The sequence below is a fragment of the Trichomycterus rosablanca genome, chromosome 10 (genome assembly GCF_030014385.1).
Source record: "Trichomycterus rosablanca isolate fTriRos1 chromosome 10, fTriRos1.hap1, whole genome shotgun sequence".
Lineage (NCBI taxonomy): Eukaryota > Metazoa > Chordata > Actinopteri > Siluriformes > Trichomycteridae > Trichomycterus > Trichomycterus rosablanca.
In genome coordinates this window covers 11,893,736-11,915,876 of record NC_085997.1, presented here as the reverse complement: position 1 = coordinate 11,915,876, position 22,141 = coordinate 11,893,736, and the positions used below count along the sequence as shown (strand labels likewise).

General features: G+C 40.6%; 1 protein-coding gene across 2 annotated transcripts in view; it reads left to right on the top strand.

Moving 5' to 3' along the window:
• Positions 1-21,623, top strand: part of thrab (thyroid hormone receptor alpha b) — a 261,868-nt gene extending 240,245 nt beyond the window's left edge. For both annotated transcript variants that reach the window (XM_063002834.1, XM_063002835.1), the window contains 7 exons: positions 3,545-3,606; positions 5,268-5,368; positions 6,814-6,961; positions 8,487-8,692; positions 14,957-15,103; positions 19,341-19,599; positions 21,226-21,623. In XM_063002834.1, coding sequence (XP_062858904.1) covers positions 3,545-3,606; positions 5,268-5,368; positions 6,814-6,961; positions 8,487-8,692; positions 14,957-15,103; positions 19,341-19,599; positions 21,226-21,476 — 1,174 coding nt within the window. In that variant the 3' untranslated portion in view covers positions 21,477-21,623. The remainder of the gene's footprint in view (positions 1-3,544; positions 3,607-5,267; positions 5,369-6,813; positions 6,962-8,486; positions 8,693-14,956; positions 15,104-19,340; positions 19,600-21,225) is intronic.
• The last annotated feature ends 518 nt before the right edge of the window (positions 21,624-22,141 follow it).

Sequence of the window (22,141 nt, the reverse complement as noted above, 5' to 3'; positions counted from 1 at the left end):
CACCCATTTCTATACTTTATTTCTGTATTTGTCATATTAGCAACACTTTAAAAAGGTCAAACAGGGTCAAGGTTCAATCTGATTGAACCTAATAGCGCAGCACCAAGCAGTAAAAAACTAGTGTAAAAGCGGCAAAACTGCACGGTGCACAATGCTCAAGATAGCTCAGCAGCAAAGTAAGCAGCACTGCCTCAATCCATAGAAAAGACTAGCACAGCAGCACAAAAGCGGGTTTGCTTCGTATCATGTGAACTCAGCCTAAGAGAGAAAGTGATTAACACTGAACACTGCAGAAAGTTTAAAGTTTCAGTGCACCACTGTAGTCTGACAGGCAGGACTACATATTCATATTCACAATATTCACTATAAGTTCATGTTGCTGGAAAAAAAGAGGTGCAAAAGTACAAGTTTAGAAATGAAGCAAAACAAATGCTACTGGTTTGTTTGAGCGGCACAGTCACAGCAAGAAGGTCCTGGGTTTGATTCCCTGGCGGGGCGGTCCGGGTCCTTTCTGTGTGGGGTTTGCATGTTCTCCCTGTGTCTGCGTGGGTTTCCTCCGGGAGCTCAGGTTTCCTCCCACAGTCCAAAAACATGCAGGTGATGTGAATTGGAGATATGCAATTGTCCATGACTGTGTTTGACATTGAACTTGTGAACTGATGATTCTCGTGTAACCAGTAACTACTTGTTCTGTCATGAATGTAACCAAAGTGTGTAAAACATGACATTAAAATCCTAATAAATAAATACATATTGGATTGTTTAGCTCTTATTTGCTTGAACTTCTTAACTTTGTCACTTTGCTGATACCACCCACTTCACACTGCTGATGCATCACAGCTCTTACTATATAATATAAATATTTGTAAAAATATATACGGCTACTTTTTGTTGCATTGCTTTCTGTAAAACACACAGGAAAACGGGTCTAAAATATAAACCAGAACTGATTGGATTTATGTTTTGTAGTAGCGTATAGGGGGCAGTGTTTTTTTCTTCCTTAATAGTCTACACTTGTAATGTAGTGGCATTGATTTAACCCTTCAGCTCTGTTTTGTAAATTCATTTCATAAATAATGTTGTGCAGTATTTCTTTCGATCACTTAGTTCTGTAAACGCATAAGCGGGATGATTAATAGAGAAGTGCACTTGGATTAAGGACACAGTATTTTCACTGCATGTGATGCAGGCTCCAGGCTCTTCTGCTAATAGCAAAGTCATGTAGCTCTTCTATTTGGATGAGAAATAATTAATGTTTATGGGAAACAGCAGCCCTGCCCCCTCTCAAACACACACACACACACACACATACACGCTCTCTCTCTCTCTCTCTCTCTGTCTCTCTCTCTCTCTGTCTCTCTCTCTCTCTGAATTTTTGATAAGTATGATGGCTCACTGTTGATTGCTTGTAATTTTTAGATCCATCCTGGGCTACAGTTATCTCCAGTTTTAGGTAAATAGGACAGGCTGTACTGATATTACTGCAAACTGGACAAACTTGCATGAACGACAGAAAATTACATAAAAGTTTTCATCATTACTAAAGCTAATGATGTTAAAAGTCTTTTTTTATATTTCACATTTTTCTTTTAGTCAGTTTTATTCGCACATACACTGATCAGGCATAACATTAAAACCACCTCCTTGTTTCTACACTTACTGTCCATTTTATCAGCCATATATAACTTTGTAGTTCTACAATTACTGACTGTAGGCCATCTATTGCTCTACATACTTTTTTAACCTGCAATGGTCAGGACCCCCAAAGGACCACTACAGAGCAGGTATTATTTGGGTGGTGGATCATTCTCAGCACTGCAGTGACACTGACATGGTGGTGGTGTGTTAGTGTGTGTTGTCCTGGTATGAGTGGATAAGACACAGCAATACTGATGGAGTTTTTTAACACCTCACTGTCACTGCTGGACTGAGAATAGTCCACCAGCCAAAAATATCCAGCCAACAGCGCCCCGTGGGCAGCTTCCTGTGACCACTGATGAAGGTCTAGAAGATGACCAACTCAAACAGCAGCAATAGATGAGCGATCGTCTCTGACTTTACATCTACAAGGTGGACCAACTAGATAGGAGTGTCTAATAGAGTGGACAGTGAGTGGACACGGTATTTATAAACTCCAGCAGCGCTGCTGTGTCCGATCCACTAATACCAGCACAACGCACACTAACACACCACCACCATGTCAGTGTAACTGCAGTGCTGAGAATGATCCACCACCTAAATAATACCTGCTCTGTTGTGGTCCTGACCATTGAAGAACAGGGTGAAAGCAGGCTAAAAATGTATGTAGAGCAATAGATGGACTACAGTCAGTAAGTGTAGAACTTCAAAGTGCTTCTATATGGTAAGTGGAGCTGATAAAATGGACAGTGAGTGTAGAAACCAGGAGGTGGTTTTAATGTTATGGCTGATGGCTGGTGTATTTCATGTTTGTGGACATCTGAGCATGAGCTTCCTAAACATCCCATTTTAAAACCATGGCCCTTGATATTTTCTTGCTAGAACAGGAAAAGGCATTCCCCATACTGTTGCCACAAAATTGGAAGTATTTAATTCATTTATATCTTTGACCTTACACCTATTTGCAATAGGTGGTAGGTGGTAATGAGGTCAGAAATGGCTGTATATATTTTAAATACACAATTTAGACACATTACAATCCAACGATTTGCAGGCACCTTAACAGTATTAGACAGTATTAGTTGCTGTTGCAGTCCTGGGTTTTTGTGCATTTTTGGAGTTGTTCTTTTTTGCCACCAGATAATTAGAAAACAAGTCTTTTGCCCCCAAAATTCGCAAAATGTGAGAAAGGTTATTGTTGGTTTGAAAAATGTGCAGGGTTGACATGGCCTCCTAATTCATTGATTCCTGGTCTCAGTTGTGATGGGCTAAAAAAAATAGATCAATTTCATCAAATTCAGCCAAGATTTAATAAAGCGCTGGATACATTTTGTTCAGAGAAAAATAGAGCTTATTACCCTGAAGGGGTTTCAGATGGAACTTGAAAATGCATGACAAAGTGTTTACATGTCACGTTCACTTGGTGCTCGGTTGCCCATGGTCTTTAGCACATTCTGGACCTAATTAAAATGTGCACAGCTGTTGCGTTAGCATGCCTGTCCGGGTTGGTGGATCTGCAGGATGCTGAAGAGGCTTGGCTGTGTTATTAGGGCTGTAGGAGTTATATAATCTTCTGCTCTCAGGCTGGTGAGTGAGTGCACTGAGCTACCTTGTTTCACCCTGACATGCTCTCCAGTCTGCTTTCAATCTGTGTCCTACTTTGTTTCTTGCTTTTATGTTCATATTGCATTGCTGCAGATGGAGGTGGAAGTACATCAAGTTAAAAACACACACTGAGTACACCAATATTATATGGACACCTGGCTGAGCTTGTTGGACATCATGGACATTAATAAGGACTACCCCCTCCTTTCCTGGAAATACTTTGTATATGTTTTGGACTGTGTTTGTGGGAATGGGTAAAATTGTTGCTATTCTAATGCCACGTTCATTTTTCTCTGTGCAGGTGGCTCGATGGCCCGAAAAGGAAGAGGAAGAATAGTCAGTGTTCGGTGAAGAGCATGTCGGGTAAGAGACATCAGATTTTCAGTCTTTTAGTAGAGATTCCTATTCAACAAACAATGTGCTTTTAAACAGTCCATCAAACTGCAGCAAATACATTTCTTAAAATCCCCTGACAACATTTGGTCTTTAGGCAATTGCTTATATGGCCTAATAAACAAGCTGGCTTTGGTAGGCATCCATAAACTCCTGTATAGAGAAATAGGCGGTTAGTGTTCTCCTACAAGCATGTTCAGCTCATCATAGAATGCGTTTATATATACAGATGTGCAGTACAACGAAATTCTTTCTTTACATATTCCAGTTTGTTTAGAAGCTGGGTAAATTGAGGTAAATTGGAGATACTTAATTGTCCATGACTGTGTTCGATATAACCTTGTGTGAAGTGATGAGTAACTACCGTTTCTGTCATGAGTGTAACCAAAGTGTAAAACATGACGTTAAAATCCTAATAAATAAACAAACAAACATAGGCTGTCTGCACATATATCCCATGTTGCTGTCATGGGTAAAATTGTTTTCCCAGGGCAAGACAATGCGACATGTCACACGGCTAGAAATGTCCAACACTGGTTGGAACAGCATTACCAAGACTTGCAAGTACTACCCTGGCCCCCTAATTCCCCAGACTTGAACTCTATAGAGCATCTGTGGGACCACCTCGATCATCATGTTCGCTCTGTGGATTCTCCCCCACTCACCCTCCAGCAGCTGTGGGATGCACTGCAGTCAGCATGGCTCCAGATGCCTGTGACAACCTACCAGGACCTTAGTGAGTCACTCCCAGCCCATCTAGCTGCTGTCCGTGCCGCATAAGGCGGTTACACTGGATATTAGCTGGTGGTCATAATGATGTGACTCGACTGTGTAGAAATGCTTGAATGTTGAATGTTTTCCTGGAAAACTGGATCCACCATGACCTGATCAGGTTAAAACAGTGGTAAACATGAAAATGAATTTAAATAGAAAGATTCCCCATTATGCCGGAAAAACTGCTGCATCTGTACACTGTGTACACTGTACACATCATCTTTTTGCTTTATTGGTGGTGCTCATTAGGTCATTTCTTGTCTCTGCATTGCATGCTGCAGTCTGGATTATGTACAGTTTGTCTTTTATGCCAGCTGGCTAATGGAAATGTGGGCAAGGAACAGGTATAAAAACTGCAGATTAAGGCCTGGGTGTACATTTGATTTAAGTTGAGGTACCACTGTCTGTCTGTGTGTTTTAAAGCATCTCTCTCGGCTGGTCTGTATTTCTGTGTTTAAGCAGTCACATCTAGAACAACAACAACAACAAAAAAAGGAAATTAGCTGGCATTTTGAGATGCAGCTTTTAAGGATTTTAGACTGGCAAACTAACAAGCAAGTTAAGTCATGCCAAACCTAACATTTTGCTTTAAAGTAAATCCCAGGATCAGTGTAAACACCCCGAACTGTGGCTTGTTTTACGTGATATAGAGAATATAACCACGAGTTTCCCTCAGTACTTGGAATTTCTTTACTCACGACTGGTTTGCTTTGAAATTGTATCTTATTGAAGATTGCACAGGAATTTGTGCTTACCAGTCAGGACTAGTTTTGATTGACAGGTGTATATGTGTTTGTGTGTGTGAATGTTTGGCAGTGTCTGTGTGTGTGTTAAACTCTTTAATTTGTGTATTGTAGGGTACATCCCCAGTTATCTAGAGAAGGATGAGCCGTGTGTGGTGTGTGGAGACAAAGCCACTGGCTACCACTATCGCTGCATCACCTGCGAGGGCTGCAAGGTAGGAAACCACTTGTTACATAAATCTGATGTGAGGAACTGTACTAATTATTTTATAGCAAATTTATTAAAGCTATAAAATCCTAATGTCAACTCTGTATATTAAAAATCACATTACCCTTTTATTGTAAGTCAAATTAAATCTTAAACTGAGTTATGTATTAGGGTTATTGCTTAATTTGTGTATGTTAATCTGTACAATATAGATCTGTTTGTATTCTGTTCATTTTTAGCCGTTTAAAAACGCTTAAACTTACCCAGGGCATGAAACATATTCCACAATCAGTCCTCACGACCAAACTATCTGGTCCTTATATTAATAGCCATAGAAACAATTCACAAACATCCACAAAACCAAAGAGGAAACATAACCCATAGTTCAACCAAGACTGCAAACAAGCAATTAAAAACTGTAAACAAGCAGAAAAAACCTTCATTAAACACCCAGCGCCAGAAGACGCTTATAAACTAAAGATACGCCAATTCTGTAAGGCCAGAAAGTAAGTTGGAGAGAAGATAAGCACAAATACCCTATATAAGAGACACTGGAAGTTTGAGTGACAGCCATACCATTAAAACCACCTCCTTGTTTCTACAATCACTGTCCATTTTATCATCTCCACTTACCATATAGAAGCACTTTGTAGTTCTACAATTACTTACTTATGCTTTGTTAGCCCCTTTTCATGCTGTACTTCAATGGTCAGGACTCTCCCAGGACCACTACAGAGCAGGTATTATTTGGGTGGTGGATCATTCTCAGCACTGCAGTGACAATGGCATGGTGGTGGTGTGTTAGTGTGTGTTGTGCTGGTATGAGTGGATAAGCCACAACAGCGCTGCTGGAGTTTTTAAATACCGTGTCCCCTCACTGTCCACTCTATTAGACACTCTTACCTAGTTGGTCCACCTTGTAGATGTAAAGTCAGAGACGATCGCTCATCTATTGCTGCTGTTTGAGTCATCTTCTAGACCTTCATCAGTGGTCACAGGACACTGCCTATATGGTGCTGTTGGCTGGATATTTTTGGTTGGTGGACTATTCTCAGTCCAGCAGTGACAGTGAGGGGTTTAAAAACTTCATCAGCGCTGCTGTGTCTGATCCACTCATACCAGCACAACACACACTAACACACCACCAGCATGTCAGTGTCACTGCAGTGCTGAGAATCATCCACCACCTAAATAATACCTGCTCTGTAGTGGTCCTGACTATTGAAGAACAAGGTAAAAGCAGGTAAAGAAGTATGTAAAGAAACAGATGGACTACAGTCAGTAATTGTAGAACTTCAAATAGCTTCTATATGGTAAGTGGAGCTGATTAAATGGACAGTGTGTGTAGAAACAAGGAGGTGGTTTTAATGTTATGGCTGATCGGTGTATATATAAACATCTCAGATGTCACTGGAAAGATTGACTCAATCTCTGTTTCTGTCTGTCTCTCAGGGTTTCTTTCGACGCACCATCCAGAAGAACCTGCACCCCTCATATTCCTGCAAATATGATGGCTGCTGCATTATCGATAAGATCACTCGTAACCAGTGCCAGCTCTGTCGCTTTAAGAAGTGCATCGCCGTGGGCATGGCCATGGACTGTAAGCCTTACACACACCTTCCGTATACTGAAAATACTCATCCAGCATAAAAAGATTATTATATGAAGTACTGACAGATGTGTGTGGTGCTTGCCTGTTAGCCAGCACAACACAGATGTGACAGATGGAGATTAAGCAGAAAACCAGAATTGAATATTCCATAAGAAGAAAGTGCTGGATTCCTTTAAAACTGATGGATTTTCCACCACACAGTTTTGCTACAATATAGTTCCTTCATCACCATCAAGTTCTTATTTAATACAATTACAGCATTTAGCAAATTCACTTTTATTCATAACTACTTATAGAATAACTTAAAACTTTAAAATCTTCTTACTTTAGTACAGATAGGCAACTGTCTACAAGCAAATACTGGCGCAGAGTGGTGTTTGGGTGGCACAGCAGTAAATTGCGCTAGCCCACTACAGTTGGGATCTAGGGTTCAAATTCATAGTGGTGCAACCATCAGTCGCATGTCAACATACAGGTATAATTAGGGTGTGTGTGGGGGATATAAGGCTGGCCGTGGTCCAGCAATGGATTGGCATTTTGTCTAGCTTGTGTTGCTGCATTGCGCGCAGTGATTGCAGGGAAATTGGATCCGCCACAACCCAGACCAGGATAAAGTAGTAAAGCAAGAAAATCTAATGAATGAATAAAATGTAAGTCTAGTGAATGACCTAAAAATGTAAACCGATAAGCAGTGACATAAATAAATAAATAATTAAATATGGTAGTATTTACCAAAGACCAAAAGTAAAAGTTATTAAAAAAAAGCTATGTTATCAGCATTGTTTTTGCAGCAGTTGTTGGTTGCTTTACCAGTTAAATAGAAAATACCATTTCAGAATAAAACATCTTGTCTAAACAAATAATAACCAAAATGAATAAATAAATAAATAAACTATTTTAAAAAAAGATCTTAAATAAAAATAATCGTATAATAATAATGTATGGCAGATGGAGTGCCTTTATTTGGCATACATACAAATACATGTGTAAAATGACATGCTTTTTTCACATATCTCTGCAAGATTCAAAGCTGGTGTCTTTTTTTTCTACAAACTCTAAAAACATTATTATTATAATTATTGTTGTTATTATTATTATTATTATTATTATTATTATTATTATTACGTGACAGATTGGTGTCCTGTGAAAGCAGTGGTAAAAAAAATCAAGGACTCGAGGCAGTGATTACAGTTTTAGAATGCACCCTCTCTATTAATTTCAGTTGTGGGGTTTGGTTTGGTTTGATTTGGTTTGACATGCTAGAGATTAGCTATATGTATTTTATATATTGTACATATTTTAGCTCTGCTGAACTTTTGTGGTGCATGGTACTTGTGGTGGCAAGAGCTCTGCAGAGCTCAACTTTTATACACGTTTGTGCACACAACACTTTGGCCATCAGTGGTGTGCTGGTGTTTGTTACTAAGGACGACATGGTATTACCTAGGACCCATAGCACATTGAACCTATTGAATCATCAGTGTGTGTGTGTGCGTGCGTGTGTGCTTTGCAGTGGTTCTGGACGAGTCGAAAAGGGTGGCTAAGCGGCGTCTCATTGAGGAGAACAGGGAAAAAAGGAAGAAGGATGAGGTAGTCAAGACTTTGCAAAACAGGCCTGAACCCACAAGTTCTGAGTGGGAGCTGATACGCGTGGTCACTGAAGCTCACCGCCACACCAACGCCCAGGGCTCACACTGGAAACAGAAACGCAAGTTCTTGGTAAGAGGCACTGTGAATGTATGCATTACATAAGGACCTGAGGTTTTTCTATTTCCATAATTTTTTTCTGTCTGGATAAACTATGTCTGTCTTTTTTTCTCTCTTTCCCTAAAAATACATACCTTATGATTTTTTTAACTCAATCTTAACTCAATAGTGCATAATTTAATTACTTTCGTCACGTCCTGATAGACGTCTCTGTGATTATGCAGTCCAGTGTTGCCCCTAGCATTAGCAAAGAATTTTTTGTAAATCTCTGCATATGATTGTCAACCATGTATATCCATATTTAATACTTCCTAAATTACAAAAACATTCTTTGGATGAGTCTCTCATCCATGTTGCCTGATATGTTGAGTATAGCTTTATTTACAAGTTTTGGAAGATCATCGACAGAAGAACTTAAGTAAAAAAAAGCACGGTGTATAGTTAAAGGTAACAGCTGCAGACAAAAACTTCACTTTATGTGCTCGAATATTACCACAAGTGATTTTAGCTAAATTCTGTGTTGGATATCATGACCGAAGGCGCTTGGGTAACAAAATGATAAATTATGCTTACCCCCTACAGCTGGGATCCAGTGTTCTAATGCCCAGGTGTGTTACTGGCCAGTAGGTGATGGGAGCTGAGGCCCCAAAATGGATTGGCATCTTGGGTCCTGGGTGTGTTAGTGCATTGTGGCCAGTAATTTTGGACCCAACGTGTCCCTCACCAGGATATATATAAAAAAAATATCAAGACCTCCTGTTTACCTTCTGCATAATGCGGATCTCCTAAAGCTACATAGCCTACCTTGATCAGTTTGTTCAGTCAATAAGGGGCTTTTGTTAATAGTTATGAATGCTTGCAGCTCACTCTAGTGGAAGTTTTTTTAAAATTATTTTTATAATCCAGGAACTTCTAAAATTATAGTTAACTATAGTGCAAGCTCTATAATTGTTAATTAAATATAACTAGATGAAAAAATCTTGTTCAGTCTGTCTTGATCATACATTTAGCTATTAAACCATTTTGTAATTTGTTGTAAGTTGTGTAAATGAAATACTTTAAATGATGTACTCTTTATTTGTTTCGAGATTTGATTGTGTAAGGGACTTCAGTATAATGGACAACATAAATATCTAATATGAATTTATATCAATAGTATTATATACACTGATCAGCCATAACATTAAAACCACTTCCTTGTTTCTACACTCACTGTCCATTTTATCAGCGCCACTTAGCATATAGGAGCTCTTTGTAGTTCTACAATTACTGACTGTAGTCCATCTGTTTCTCTGCATGCTTTGTTAGCCCCCTTTCATGCTGTTCTTTAATGGTCAGGACTCTCCCAGGACCACCACAGAGCAGGTATTATTCAGGTGGTGGATCATTCTCAGCACTGCAGTGACACTGACATGGTGGTGGTGTGTTAGTGTGTGTTGTGCTGGTATTAGTGGATCAGACACAGCAATGCTGATGGAGTTTTTAAACACCTCACTGTCACTGCTGGACTGAGAATAGTCCACCAACCAAAAATATATCCAACCAACAGCGCCCCGTGGGCAGCGTCCTGTGACCACTGATGAAGGTCTAGAAGATGACCAACTCAAACAGCAGCAATAGATGAGCGATCGTCCCTGACTTTACATCTAGGTAGGAGTGTCTAATAGAGTGGACAGTGCGTGGACACGGTATTTAAAAACTCCAGCAGCACTTCTGTGTCTGATCCACTCATACCAGCACAACACACACTAACACACCACTACCATGTCAGTGTCATTGCAGTGCTGAGAATGATCCACCACCTTAATATTACCTGCACTGTGGTGGTCCTGACCATTGAAGAACAGGGTGAAAGCACGTTAAAAAGGTATGCAGAGAAACAGATGGACTACAGTCAGTAAATGTAGAACTACAAAGTGCTTCTATATGGCTCAGAGTTGTTGTACTTTCCAACATTTTATATTACAGACATCACCTTAAAAAACTGAGCCTAGCTGAATAGGGCTAAAGACAGAACAGAACAGTGAATAAACAGAACAGAAGGGAATTCCACAGAGGGGCAGCTTGCAGAACAAATTAGTAAAGAATGCAAGGTCAAATCTCAGCACTGGTGGGCTAGTGTGTTGTACTAGTCGCCACTCGAGAGCCCTTAATGACACTTTTTTGCCTTGGGAACTGACGATACAAATTGTTGCAGTTTTGTGAGTGTAGTTTTTGCCCATGTATGCTTGATACAAGACTCCAGCTGCTCAACATGCTGTATGTACTGTTATCTGATTCTCTTACTGATATACCACACATTTTTAAAAAGAGAAAGACCATTTAACGAAGGGTTGTGTTGTATGACAGCGGTTTTCTGAAGTAGTAAGGAACCAATGTGGCTTTGGTTATTACAGTAGAATGATGGTTTCTCATTCTCATGAGGGCTAGAAGGTCACTTGCATTCAATAGTGGTTGTCGGCCTTGCCCTGCACTGACTGAGATTTCTCCTTATTCTCTTTTCACAGTATTATGTATGGTGGATTGTGAAAGAAACTTAAATTACTTGCAATCTTGTGTTGAGAATTCTTATTGACCTTAAATGACCTCTCACAAAGATATCACATTCAATGTGCTTATATTTACATTATAGAATTCATTTGGTCAACAAAAACATTAAAATGCATTTCTTGTACTATTTTTTATTGCATTTTGCTAGATGTCCCAACTTCGGGAATGGGGTTTGTAGGTCTGGTTACATTGCTACCAGACAGTCACTTGGTGAATGTGTGTGAGTGTGTGTCTAGGTGTAGGAGCTATTGGAGCTCCACAGCCAGCTTTCACACCGCATGGGGATGCTAGAATTTAACAGCAGTGTTAAAACATGCCATAAACTTGAATTCACATCACCCCAGTGCCATTAAAAAGCTTTATTACTCAAACACTTTATTGTCATACACTTCATGTGTAAAAAGAGGTTAACGTTTTTCTCTCTCTGACGGTAATTATGGTTAAAAAAACACAGCAGGTTCCTTTCCAGGTTACTATAGTAGGTGCAATGATAACCCTGAACGTGTATTAATGCATTTTCTGTTCTCTTGTTCTAAATACAACAATGCTTTATGTGCTCTTTACTATTAGGAAAAACCACATATTAAAAATACTGTGACCAAGGCCAAAGTAAACTAGCAACAAAAAATAATTTGGTGTAGTCCGCAATTAAGCATTTAAAAAATAGTAAAATGTGAGTAGTGCACACTAACATAGACCGATCAGCCATAACATTAAATCCACCTCTTTGTTTCTACACTCACTGTCCATTTTATCAGCTCCACTTACCATATAGAAGCCCTTTGTAGTTCTACAATTACTGACTGTAGTCCATCTATTTCTCTGCATGCTTTGTTAGTCTGCTTTCACTCTGTTCTTCAATGTTCAGGACCACCACAGAGCAGGTATTATTTAGGTGGTGGATGATTCTCAGCACTGCAGTGACTCTGACATGGTGGTGGTGTGTTAGTGTGTGTTGTGCTGGTATGAGTGGATCAGACACAGCAGCGCTGCTGGAGTTTTTAAAGTCTGTGTCCACTCACTGTCCACTCTATTAGACACTCCTACCTAGTTGGTCCACCTTGTAGATGTAAAGTCAGAGACAATTGCTCATCTATTGCTGCTGTTTGAGTTGGTCATCTTCTAGACCTTCATCAGTGGTCACAGGACGCTGCCCACGGGGCGCGGTTGGCTGGATGTTTTTAGTTGGTGGTGGTAGTGAGGGGTTTAAAAACTCCATCAGCATTGCTGTGTCTGATCCACTCATACCAGCACAACACACACTAACACACCACCACATGTCAGTGTCACTGCAGTGCTGAGAATGATCCACCACCCAAATAATACCTATTTTGTAGTGGTCCTGGGAGAGTTCTGACCATTGAAGAACAGCATGAAAGGGGGCTAACAAAGCATGCAGATAAATAGATGGACTACAGTCAGTAATTGTGAAAACTACAAATTGCTCCTATATGGTAAGTGGAGCTGATAAAATGGACAGTGAGTGTAGAAACAAGGAGGTGGTTTTAATGTTATGGCTGATCGGTGTAAATAGTATAAATGTGTACAGCTAAAAACAAGGAGTAGGGAAGCTCAATAAGGGTACCACAATTGTGTAGCTAAAGCCATACCTGTAATGCCTCTTAGCCCTAAATTGCCAATTCATTCCATACTTACTGCTCTCAACAGCCAAAACTGCCATCCTCATTATTCTTTCCCTACTTTTATTTTTTTGCATTTCTTTCATTTTTTGTGTTAAATATTCATTCATCTTCTCTCTGTTCACTTACTTATTAAACATCTCATCATTTAAACTGAGCTTATTTCTTAATTCAGATTTCAGATGTTAAAAGAGTCTTCATATTTTTAATCAGAGAAAAGGTGTAGACTTCAAACATTAAAGCCAGTATCAGTCCAAACAACAACAGCCTGTTGCTGAAACTGCCGTGTGCTTATTATGCCCCCTGATGTTCTTGAGTAAATACTGTACAGTACAGTACTTGAGTACAGCTCTGAGGACCTCTATTATGAATTTCCACAGTGTGCCTGTCTGTGCAGTGCTGACCTATTGTCCTTCCTGAGGCTGAACACTGCAGCTATTGTACTGTTAAAAACCAACAATTCATCGCCTCCAGCCCCTCTAAAGAAAAAACCTCAACAATCCCAGCTCAGCCAGCACCCAGAATCATGTATAACTCCACATGTTGCTTTTACTCTAATACATTATACACAATAGAAGCATAATATGGGAACTCATATGGGAATATAAGAACTTTGCCAGGAAACTCAGTGTCAGTGTTGCTTCACTTTTTGGTCGTCACAACAGAACTGCCCCGGATGAGCCATCTGTCCCAGAGGCAGTTCTTTCTGGAGTGGGCTTAGGATTCACACTTGGTGCAAGTGGTGCCAATTGGTGGAGTGGCAGTCCTGCTCATTTATTGCGGTCTACAGCCTGTTCTGGGTTTTCCTTCATTACTCTTTTTCTAAGAACTTGGTTGTCACAAGCGGCTGGATCACTTGCCATATTGTGACAAGTTTTCACTTCTGCTGCTTTCATTCCTGTTCTACCCACCCCAAGTTACAGGCTGCATTTTTAAACTTAATGTGTTACCCCTTTAGTTTGGGGCTTTTAAGCCACAGTGTTGTTATACCTTGGTTAAGCATCTTGCAAATTGGGTTCATTTTTAATTCTTGCAGGTGCAAGGCTACACTCAGCTTCCTAGTGGTGACGGACAAACCGCCCTGTTACAGAAATCAACTGAGACTGAAGAATTTAGGCAAAAATGAACATCCTTGCCATAGAAATAAAGAAATTGACTAAGACTTTGTTTAAATGAAGTTATTGTTGTTTCATGTGTAGCTGTCACTGGACTATAAACTTGTAACTTGCTAATTTGATGAAGGGTGGTTTCAATATTTCAAACATATTTTCTTGCTGTTTTGATGTGTAATTTGCAATTAGTTAAGTATTGCCAGTGTTTTTTGTTGAAAACTAATGAATCACGGTCGCTCAGGTGGCACAGCGGTAAAAACACACGCTGGAACCAGAGCTGGGATCTTGAATACATCGTATTGAGTCTCAGCTCTGCTTGCTGGCTGGGCTGAGCGGCCACATGAACAATGATTGGCCTGTTGTTCAGATAGGGGTGGGATATTAAAAAAGGCGGATAGGGACGCTCTCATAACTAATGCAATTACGACCTCTGCTGGCTGATTGATGGCGCCTGCACAGAGATGGGAAAAGTAGTGCTGTCAGGGTGTGTCTCTCAGTACACAGTGCTGACCCGCATTGCACTTGTCAAAGTGTAGGTGACAATGCATACGGCTGCTGCCCACTTGTCGGAGGGGGCGTGGGTTAGCTTCTTTCTCCTCAATCAGAGCGGGGACCGGCATTACGGAGGAAGCATAACGCAATCGGGCAATTGGACGTGCTAAAAAGGAGAAAAAGGGCTGAAAATGCATAAAGGAAAAAGAAAACAAATGAATCATATTAGGCCACATGGCAGGCATGTCATTTGTTTAGTGTTTGATGTTGTTGATGATATGCATATGGGAGGGTGTGAGTAGCTTTCTAATGGAGGACTTTTAGCTTTCAGCGTATGCCAAAGCTGTAAAAAAATTCTCATTAACATGGCTTTTAATAATCCCAGTTTGTAAAATCATTAATTTGGTCCCCCTTTGCTACCGATTGGTTTCTCTTCAAAACGTTCATCTTTGACACCTCTCTGCATTGTGCTTTATTCCCAGCCTGAAGACATAGGCCAGTCCCCAGTAGCCCCTACGTCAGATGGGGACAAGGTGGACCTGGAGGCCTTCAGCGAGTTCACAAAGATCATCACCCCAGCCATCACACGCGTTGTCGACTTTGCCAAAAAACTGCCCATGTTTTCAGAGGTAAGTTCTGCTGCAAGTGAACTATGGGCCCTAAATAAGTGTGAAATGTCAGCTCCGACTCTCTGTGTGTGTATGTGTGTGTGTGTGTGTGTGTGTGTTAGAGTGTGTGTAAGAACAGTCAGCTACAGGTGAGTGGGTGCTGTTACAATAATGATGCCAGTTGCTACAGCTGTTGTGTTTGTAAATTGCAGTAAAAAGCAGGTTGACCCAGAGCTTTACCCGGATGTGTAGAAAAGCTCTATTTCTGGACGTAATTAGCTGAGTAGACTTTCTGCTTGTGCTGTATTTTTTGTAATTTGCACTGCAATTAAACCACCAACATTGATGACTGATTTTGCACCTGAACACCATACTGTTATTCTTTTAATGAATAATTTCTGCATTCTCACTTCACTGACAGTGTGAGAGAAAACAGATTTTTAGATGATGGGTGCATCAGGGATATTACCATTATACTAAAGCCAATAACAAAAATTTAAAAACTTGATACTTGTCTTGCACCTGGGCTACACAGGGGTAAATAGGCCGTTACTGCTGGGATCCAGGGTTCGAATCCCCTGATGTGTTATTGGCTCTTTAAGGGTCTACATACATAAATGATAGATGGGTCAAATGGGACAGTGGTAGCCTAGTGGGTAGGGCTTTGGGCTATCAACTGAAAGGTTGAGAGTTCGAATCCCAGCTCTGCCATGCAGCCACTGTTGGGCCCTTGAGCAAGGCACTTAACCCTCTCTGCTCCAGGGGCACCGTAAAATGGCTGACCCTGCGCTCAGACCCCAGCTTCCAAACAAGCTGGGATATGTGAAGAAAGAATTTCATTGTACTGTACAAAGTGTATATGTATATATGACAAATAAAGGCATTCGATTGGCTGTGTAGTGATTGTAAAGCGGTGGTACAACATTTTGTTTAATGTTTGACTTGATCTTGTGTCTTGTGGTTTGACTTTCTATTAGTGAAATTCGTGGTATTTGTTTATCAGATGTTAGTTTGCAGTAACTGTACCTCATCTTAAGTAAATTTAGTTATATAGCATGCAGTGAACGTTCAATTACTTCAGAAATGGTGGTGCAATTAGCTACTGCTTTTAAAGAAGCATCGTCACTTTTTGGAAAGGAACTTGACTATAAGTGTGAAGAGGATGAGCCTTTTTTCACTTGAAATGTTGGCTGCAATTGTTCAACATTTAAAGCCTACTTATTATTAGACTTATTAGACCCAGATCTAAGTAACCTTTTTCTAGCTTAAGTTTTGGAGCTTGTCAACTTTATTCAACTACAAGCCTTTATAGTTGAATATGGTATTCATGAATGATTTCAAGCAGGTTTTAAGGCCTTCCATTTAACTGTAACTGATCTTTTAGGGGCTTTATTGTTTACTGTTTACTGTCCAGTACCTTAATCACTTAGCTACCACTCAGTAATGTTTTTTTTGTCATATATTTAAAATTCCTTAGCAGAAAACAACTAAACTCAATAACACTGGTATGCTTCTAAAAATGTTCAGAAAATATGTGTGGGAAAACGTATGTGGATGTGGATGAGAACACTGGGTGTATGTTGTTGGGGGATGAAGGTGTGTATCTTGAGTGCTTCATTAGTCAGTGCTATGAGGCATACTGTCTATATTAAGCCCACAGTCGGGCAGCTTTAACAGTGAGTGTGTACATTTTTGGCATGTAGACTACACAGCACACCTTTGGCAGTCACATTGTTATTGTCTCCATCCTAAACGTACACAGTTCTGTCCTCTCCATGGTCAAGTTAAAACGAACCACTGTCTCTTTGCTTAATGTCTACAGCCGTGAGATGATCCATACTGTCTCCAAGCTCTTTCACATCTCATATTTCATACAGAATGTATCCCACTTTCCTAACAGATATTTGGCCTGGTTTACTTTACTTCTTTACTTTGGTTTACTTTACTCCTTATGTACAGATGGAATTGAATCACTAGTTTTATGAGTCTCTAATCTGTACACACCTCATTCTGCACTTTCTTAAATGCTTATAAATTATACTCTTATATAATATATTAATTATATTATAATATATATATATATATATATATATATATATATACAGGGGTTGGACAAAATAACTGAAACACCTGGTTTTAGACCACAATAATTTATTAGTATGGTGTAGGGCCTCCTTTTGCGGCCAATACAGCGTCAATTCGTCTTGGAAATGACATATACAAGTCCTGCACAGTGGTCAGAGGGATTTTAAGCCATTCTTCTTGCAGGATAGTGGCCAGGTCACTACGTGATGCTGGTGGAGGAAAACGTTTCCTGACTCGCTTCTCCAAAACACCCCAAAGTGGCTCAATAATATTTAGATCTGGTGACTGTGCAGGCCATGGGAGATGTTCAACTTCACTTTCATGTTCATCAAACCAATCTTTCACCAGTCTTGCTGTGTGTATTGGTGCATTGTCATCCTGATACAAGGCACCGCCATTGGATGCACATGGTCCTCCAGAATGGTTCGGTAGTCCTTGGCAGTGACGCGCCCATCTAGCACAAGTATTGGGCCAAGGGAATGCCATGATATGGCAGCCCAAACCATCACTGATCCACCCCCATGCTTCACTCTGGGCATGCAACAGTCTGGGTGGTACGCTTCTTTGGGGCTTCTCCACACCGTAACTCTCCCGGATGTGGGGAAAACAGTAAAGGTGGACTCATCAGAGAACAATACATGTTCCACATTGTCCACAGCCCCAGATTTGCGCTCCTTGCACCATTGAAACCGACGTTTGGCATTGGCACGAGTGACCAAAGGTTTGGCTATAGCAGCCCGGCTGTGTATATTGACCCTGTGGAGCTCCCGACAGACAGTTCTGGTGGAAACAGGAGAGTTGAGGTGCACATTTAATTCTGCCGTGATTTGGGCAGCCGTGGTTTTATGTTTTTTGGATACAATCCGGGTTAGCACCCGAACATCCCTTTCAGACAGCTTCCTCTTGCGTCCACAGTTAATCCTGTTGGATGTGGTTTGTCCTTCTTGGTGGTATGCTGACATTACCCTGGATACCGTGGCTCTTGATACATCACAAAGACTTGCTGTCTTGGTCACAGATGCGCCAGCAAGACGTGCACCAACAATTTGTCCTCTTTTGAACTCTGGTATGTCACCCATAATGTTGTGTGCATTGCAATATTTTGAGCAAAACTGTGCTCTTACCCTGCTAATTGAACCTTCACACTCTGCTCTTACTGGTGCAATGTGCAATTAATGAAGATTGGCCACCAGACTGGTCCAATTTAGCCATGAAACCTCCCACACTAAAATGACAGGTGTTTCAGTTATTTTGTCCAACCCCTGTATATATACATACATATATATACACACACACATATACATAAATATGCATATATATACTCCGATCAGCCATAACATTAAAACCACCTCCTTGTTTCTACACTCACTGTCCATTTTATCAGCTCCACTTACCATATAGAAGCACAGAAGCACTTTGTAGTTCTACAATTACTGACTGTAGTCCATCTGTTTCTCTACATACATTTTTAGCCCGCTTTCACCCTGTTCTTTAATGGTCAGGACCCCCACAGGGCCACCACAGAGCAGGTATTATTTAGGTGGTGGATCATTCTCAGCACTGCAGTGACAATGATATGGTACTGGTGTGTTAGTGTGTGTTGTGCTGGTATGAGTGAATCAGACACAGCAGCACAGCTGGAGTTTTTAAATACCGTGTCCACTCACTGTCCACTCTATTAGACACGCCTACCTAGTTGGTCCACCTTGTAGATGTAAAGTCAGACACGATCACTCATCTATTGCAGCTGTTTGAGTTGGTCATCTTCTAGACCTTCATCAGTGGTCACAGGACGCTGCCCACGGGGCGCTGAGTAGTGACCATTGAAGAACAGCATGAAAAGGGGCTAACAAAGCATGCAGAGAAACAGATGGACTACAGTCAGTAATTGTAGAACTACAAAGTGCTTTTATATAGTAAGTGGAGCTGATAAAATGGACAGTGAGTGTAGAAACAAGGAGGTGGTTTTAAGGTTTTGTCATTACAAATCTCAAACCTCAAAACTTTGCAACATTCAAAGCTTTGCAACAACTACTAAAGGACCAAGAGTGCTAACTGAAGTCATGCTAAGTGAATGCATCCTGAGTTCATGCTGTCTTCACAGCAAGTACTGAGGAACTCATGGAAATCAAGGAACTTAATGGGTTCATTGGTTGTCAATATGTGTGTGTAGCTGCCTTGTGAAGATCAGATCATCCTGCTGAAGGGTTGCTGTATGGAGATCATGTCTCTGCGGGCAGCGGTGAGGTACGACCCAGAGAGCGAGACCCTGACGCTTAGTGGGGAGATGGCGGTGAAGAGAGAGCAGCTAAAGAACGGAGGCCTGGGTGTGGTCTCTGATGCCATCTTTGACCTAGGCAAGAGCCTGGCACAGTTCAACCTGGACGACACAGAGGTGGCACTGCTGCAGGCTGTGCTGCTGATGAGCTCAGGTATGTTCTTCAGTCCTAGCCTCATTTAGCCATCCTACATCTAATAACCTCATTGTGTATAATAAAGCCAAAGTGATACTTCCATGGGCTAATGACATCACTATAAATGTTTTATAGCAGGTTTCTGATCTCCAGTCCTGGAGCCCCACTGCCCTGCATAGTGTCAGGAGTTCCTCCCACACCTGACTGAACTTTTGAAGGACTTGATGATTAGTTTGTCAGCTCAGTCAGGTGTGTTAGGGGCAGGGATAACATGACACTCAGTGGCACTGGGGTCCAGGACTGGGGTTAGAGAACCTTATTCTGTAGGAGGGTTTGTGTGAAACAAGCATTCATTTCATCACTAGGCAAATAAAACAAAGTGTCACTAGCCAATAGCATGTCTATAATAATAGGAAAATAATGCATTATTTGTCTTTAAAAGCATTTCTGGGGAAAAAATGCTAGTTGAATAATAATAATACTGTAGGTGCTGCAGTTTACAAAATGAGGAAGCAACCAGCTTTGTTTATTACTGACCGATCTGGAAGGTGTAATGTCATCATGTGATGAATAAGTCATTGGATAGAAACTGGAAAATTGAAAATAAAGACTGGATTTAAAAAACAAATACAGATTAATACAGACCAACATATTAGACCAACCACCCATGTAATCTAAGCTCATCCTCAATCATCATGTCTCACCACTGGAGTCAAAGCAGAATGGGAAGATACAATAATCCAATTCATGTGCATGTCAGCTTAATTAACATCCTGGATAAAGATGATTGCCGTTGTTGGAAACAAAAGACCAGGCGTAAACCGTTCTTACTGTAAGAGCAAAGGGCAGCAGTCTATTATCCAAGTCAACTACTGAGACTCAGAGGTGCTGTCAGCTGGCCAGTCTCTACACTGACATGACTGGCTTAGTCTAGAAGAAGAAATATCTAAAGCCCTACAATGGATTGCCATCCTTTCCAGAGTATTCCTGCCTTGTGTCTGTCCAAAATTTTCTGGTGGAACCAGACCTGGCACAACCCTGACCAGAATAAAGGTAAAATGAAAAAAGTAAAATGAGGCTGGGAGAATTTTGCAGCTTACTGCAACAACACCTAAATAATACCTGCTCTGAGGTGGCCCTGTGGGGGTCCTGACCATTGAAGAACATGGTGAAAGGCTAAAAAGATGTGTAGAGAAACAGATGGACTACAGTCAGTAATTGTAGAACTTCAAATTGCTTCTATATGGTAAGTGGAGCTGATAAAATGGACAGTGAGTGTAGAAACAAGGAGGTGGTTTTAATGTTATGGCTGATCGGTGTATTTACATGCAATAAAATGTTTTGTTTGTACAAAAAATCTCTCACAGTCGCTGTTGCTGTGTTGAAGTAAAGCTAAATCAAATCGAAGAGATGTGAAGCCATAACAAGAGATTTTAGGATTGGTAAACATGGTAAATATGGCTTCTTAAACGCAAACAGGTCTCCACAATTCACAGCTTACTAGTCACCATGTCATATTTTTCTCACAAAGTGGAATCCAACAGTTCAGCGTTTTGTGAAACAGTGAGAGTCCGTTGTTGTTTTGTTTTTTCAGAAAATGTACAAATGTCATTTTAGGTTGAACTATTCTTTATTATTGTGCAGACCGCTCAGGGCTGACGTGTGTGGAGAAGATCGAGAAGTGCCAGGAGACGTACCTGCTGGCGTTTGAGCACTACATCAACTATCGCAAGCACAACATTCCCCACTTCTGGCCCAAACTGCTGATGAAGGTGACGGACCTGCGCATGATCGGCGCCTGCCACGCCAGCCGTTTTCTGCACATGAAGGTGGAGTGTCCTAACGAGCTGTTTCCTCCGCTCTTCCTTGAAGTCTTCGAGGATCAAGAGGTCTGAGAGTCACAAAGGAGCAGTGGTTTTAAAAAATGTACATGCCATACAACCCTCGTCCTAACACATTGTACACATGCTCACCTTCTCCGCCACCTTTTGACGCGTCAAACGCACCAGCAGCACTGAAGGTTGAGGCAGTGGTCAGGAACTCGCTGGGCTTGTTTTCTCCTTTATATATTTATTCTAGTTTTTATCTGCTCCTTCCTGATATGATCCCCACCAATTGATTCACAGGTGGCCCTTCTGTCTCTCGTCTTAGACTGATCTACCTGAACCTCAGTAGATATTTACACACACAAAAACACAAACACACACACACACACGTAACCTCAATTCACATAAAGGAACATGCAGTGTACTACTCTCACACCAGCTTCTCAAACCTGCATTTTGTCTGGCAGAGTATTTAGCCAAGATGTATAATGCCAGACTGCAGAAATCTTTAACCAGGACATTGATCAGGTCATTTTAGGAATATAATATAAAATAAAAGTGGTACAGCTAAGGTTGGGCAATATGTATTATATTTATTACACTCACCATTTTACAGTTTTAGCCTTTTAAATAAAAAAAACCTAGTCCTGATAAAAAAATATATTTTTAGTCCAATAGTTAGTTCAATAAAATTCAAATATACAATAATAAAAATGTATTTTAAAAAACTTGCA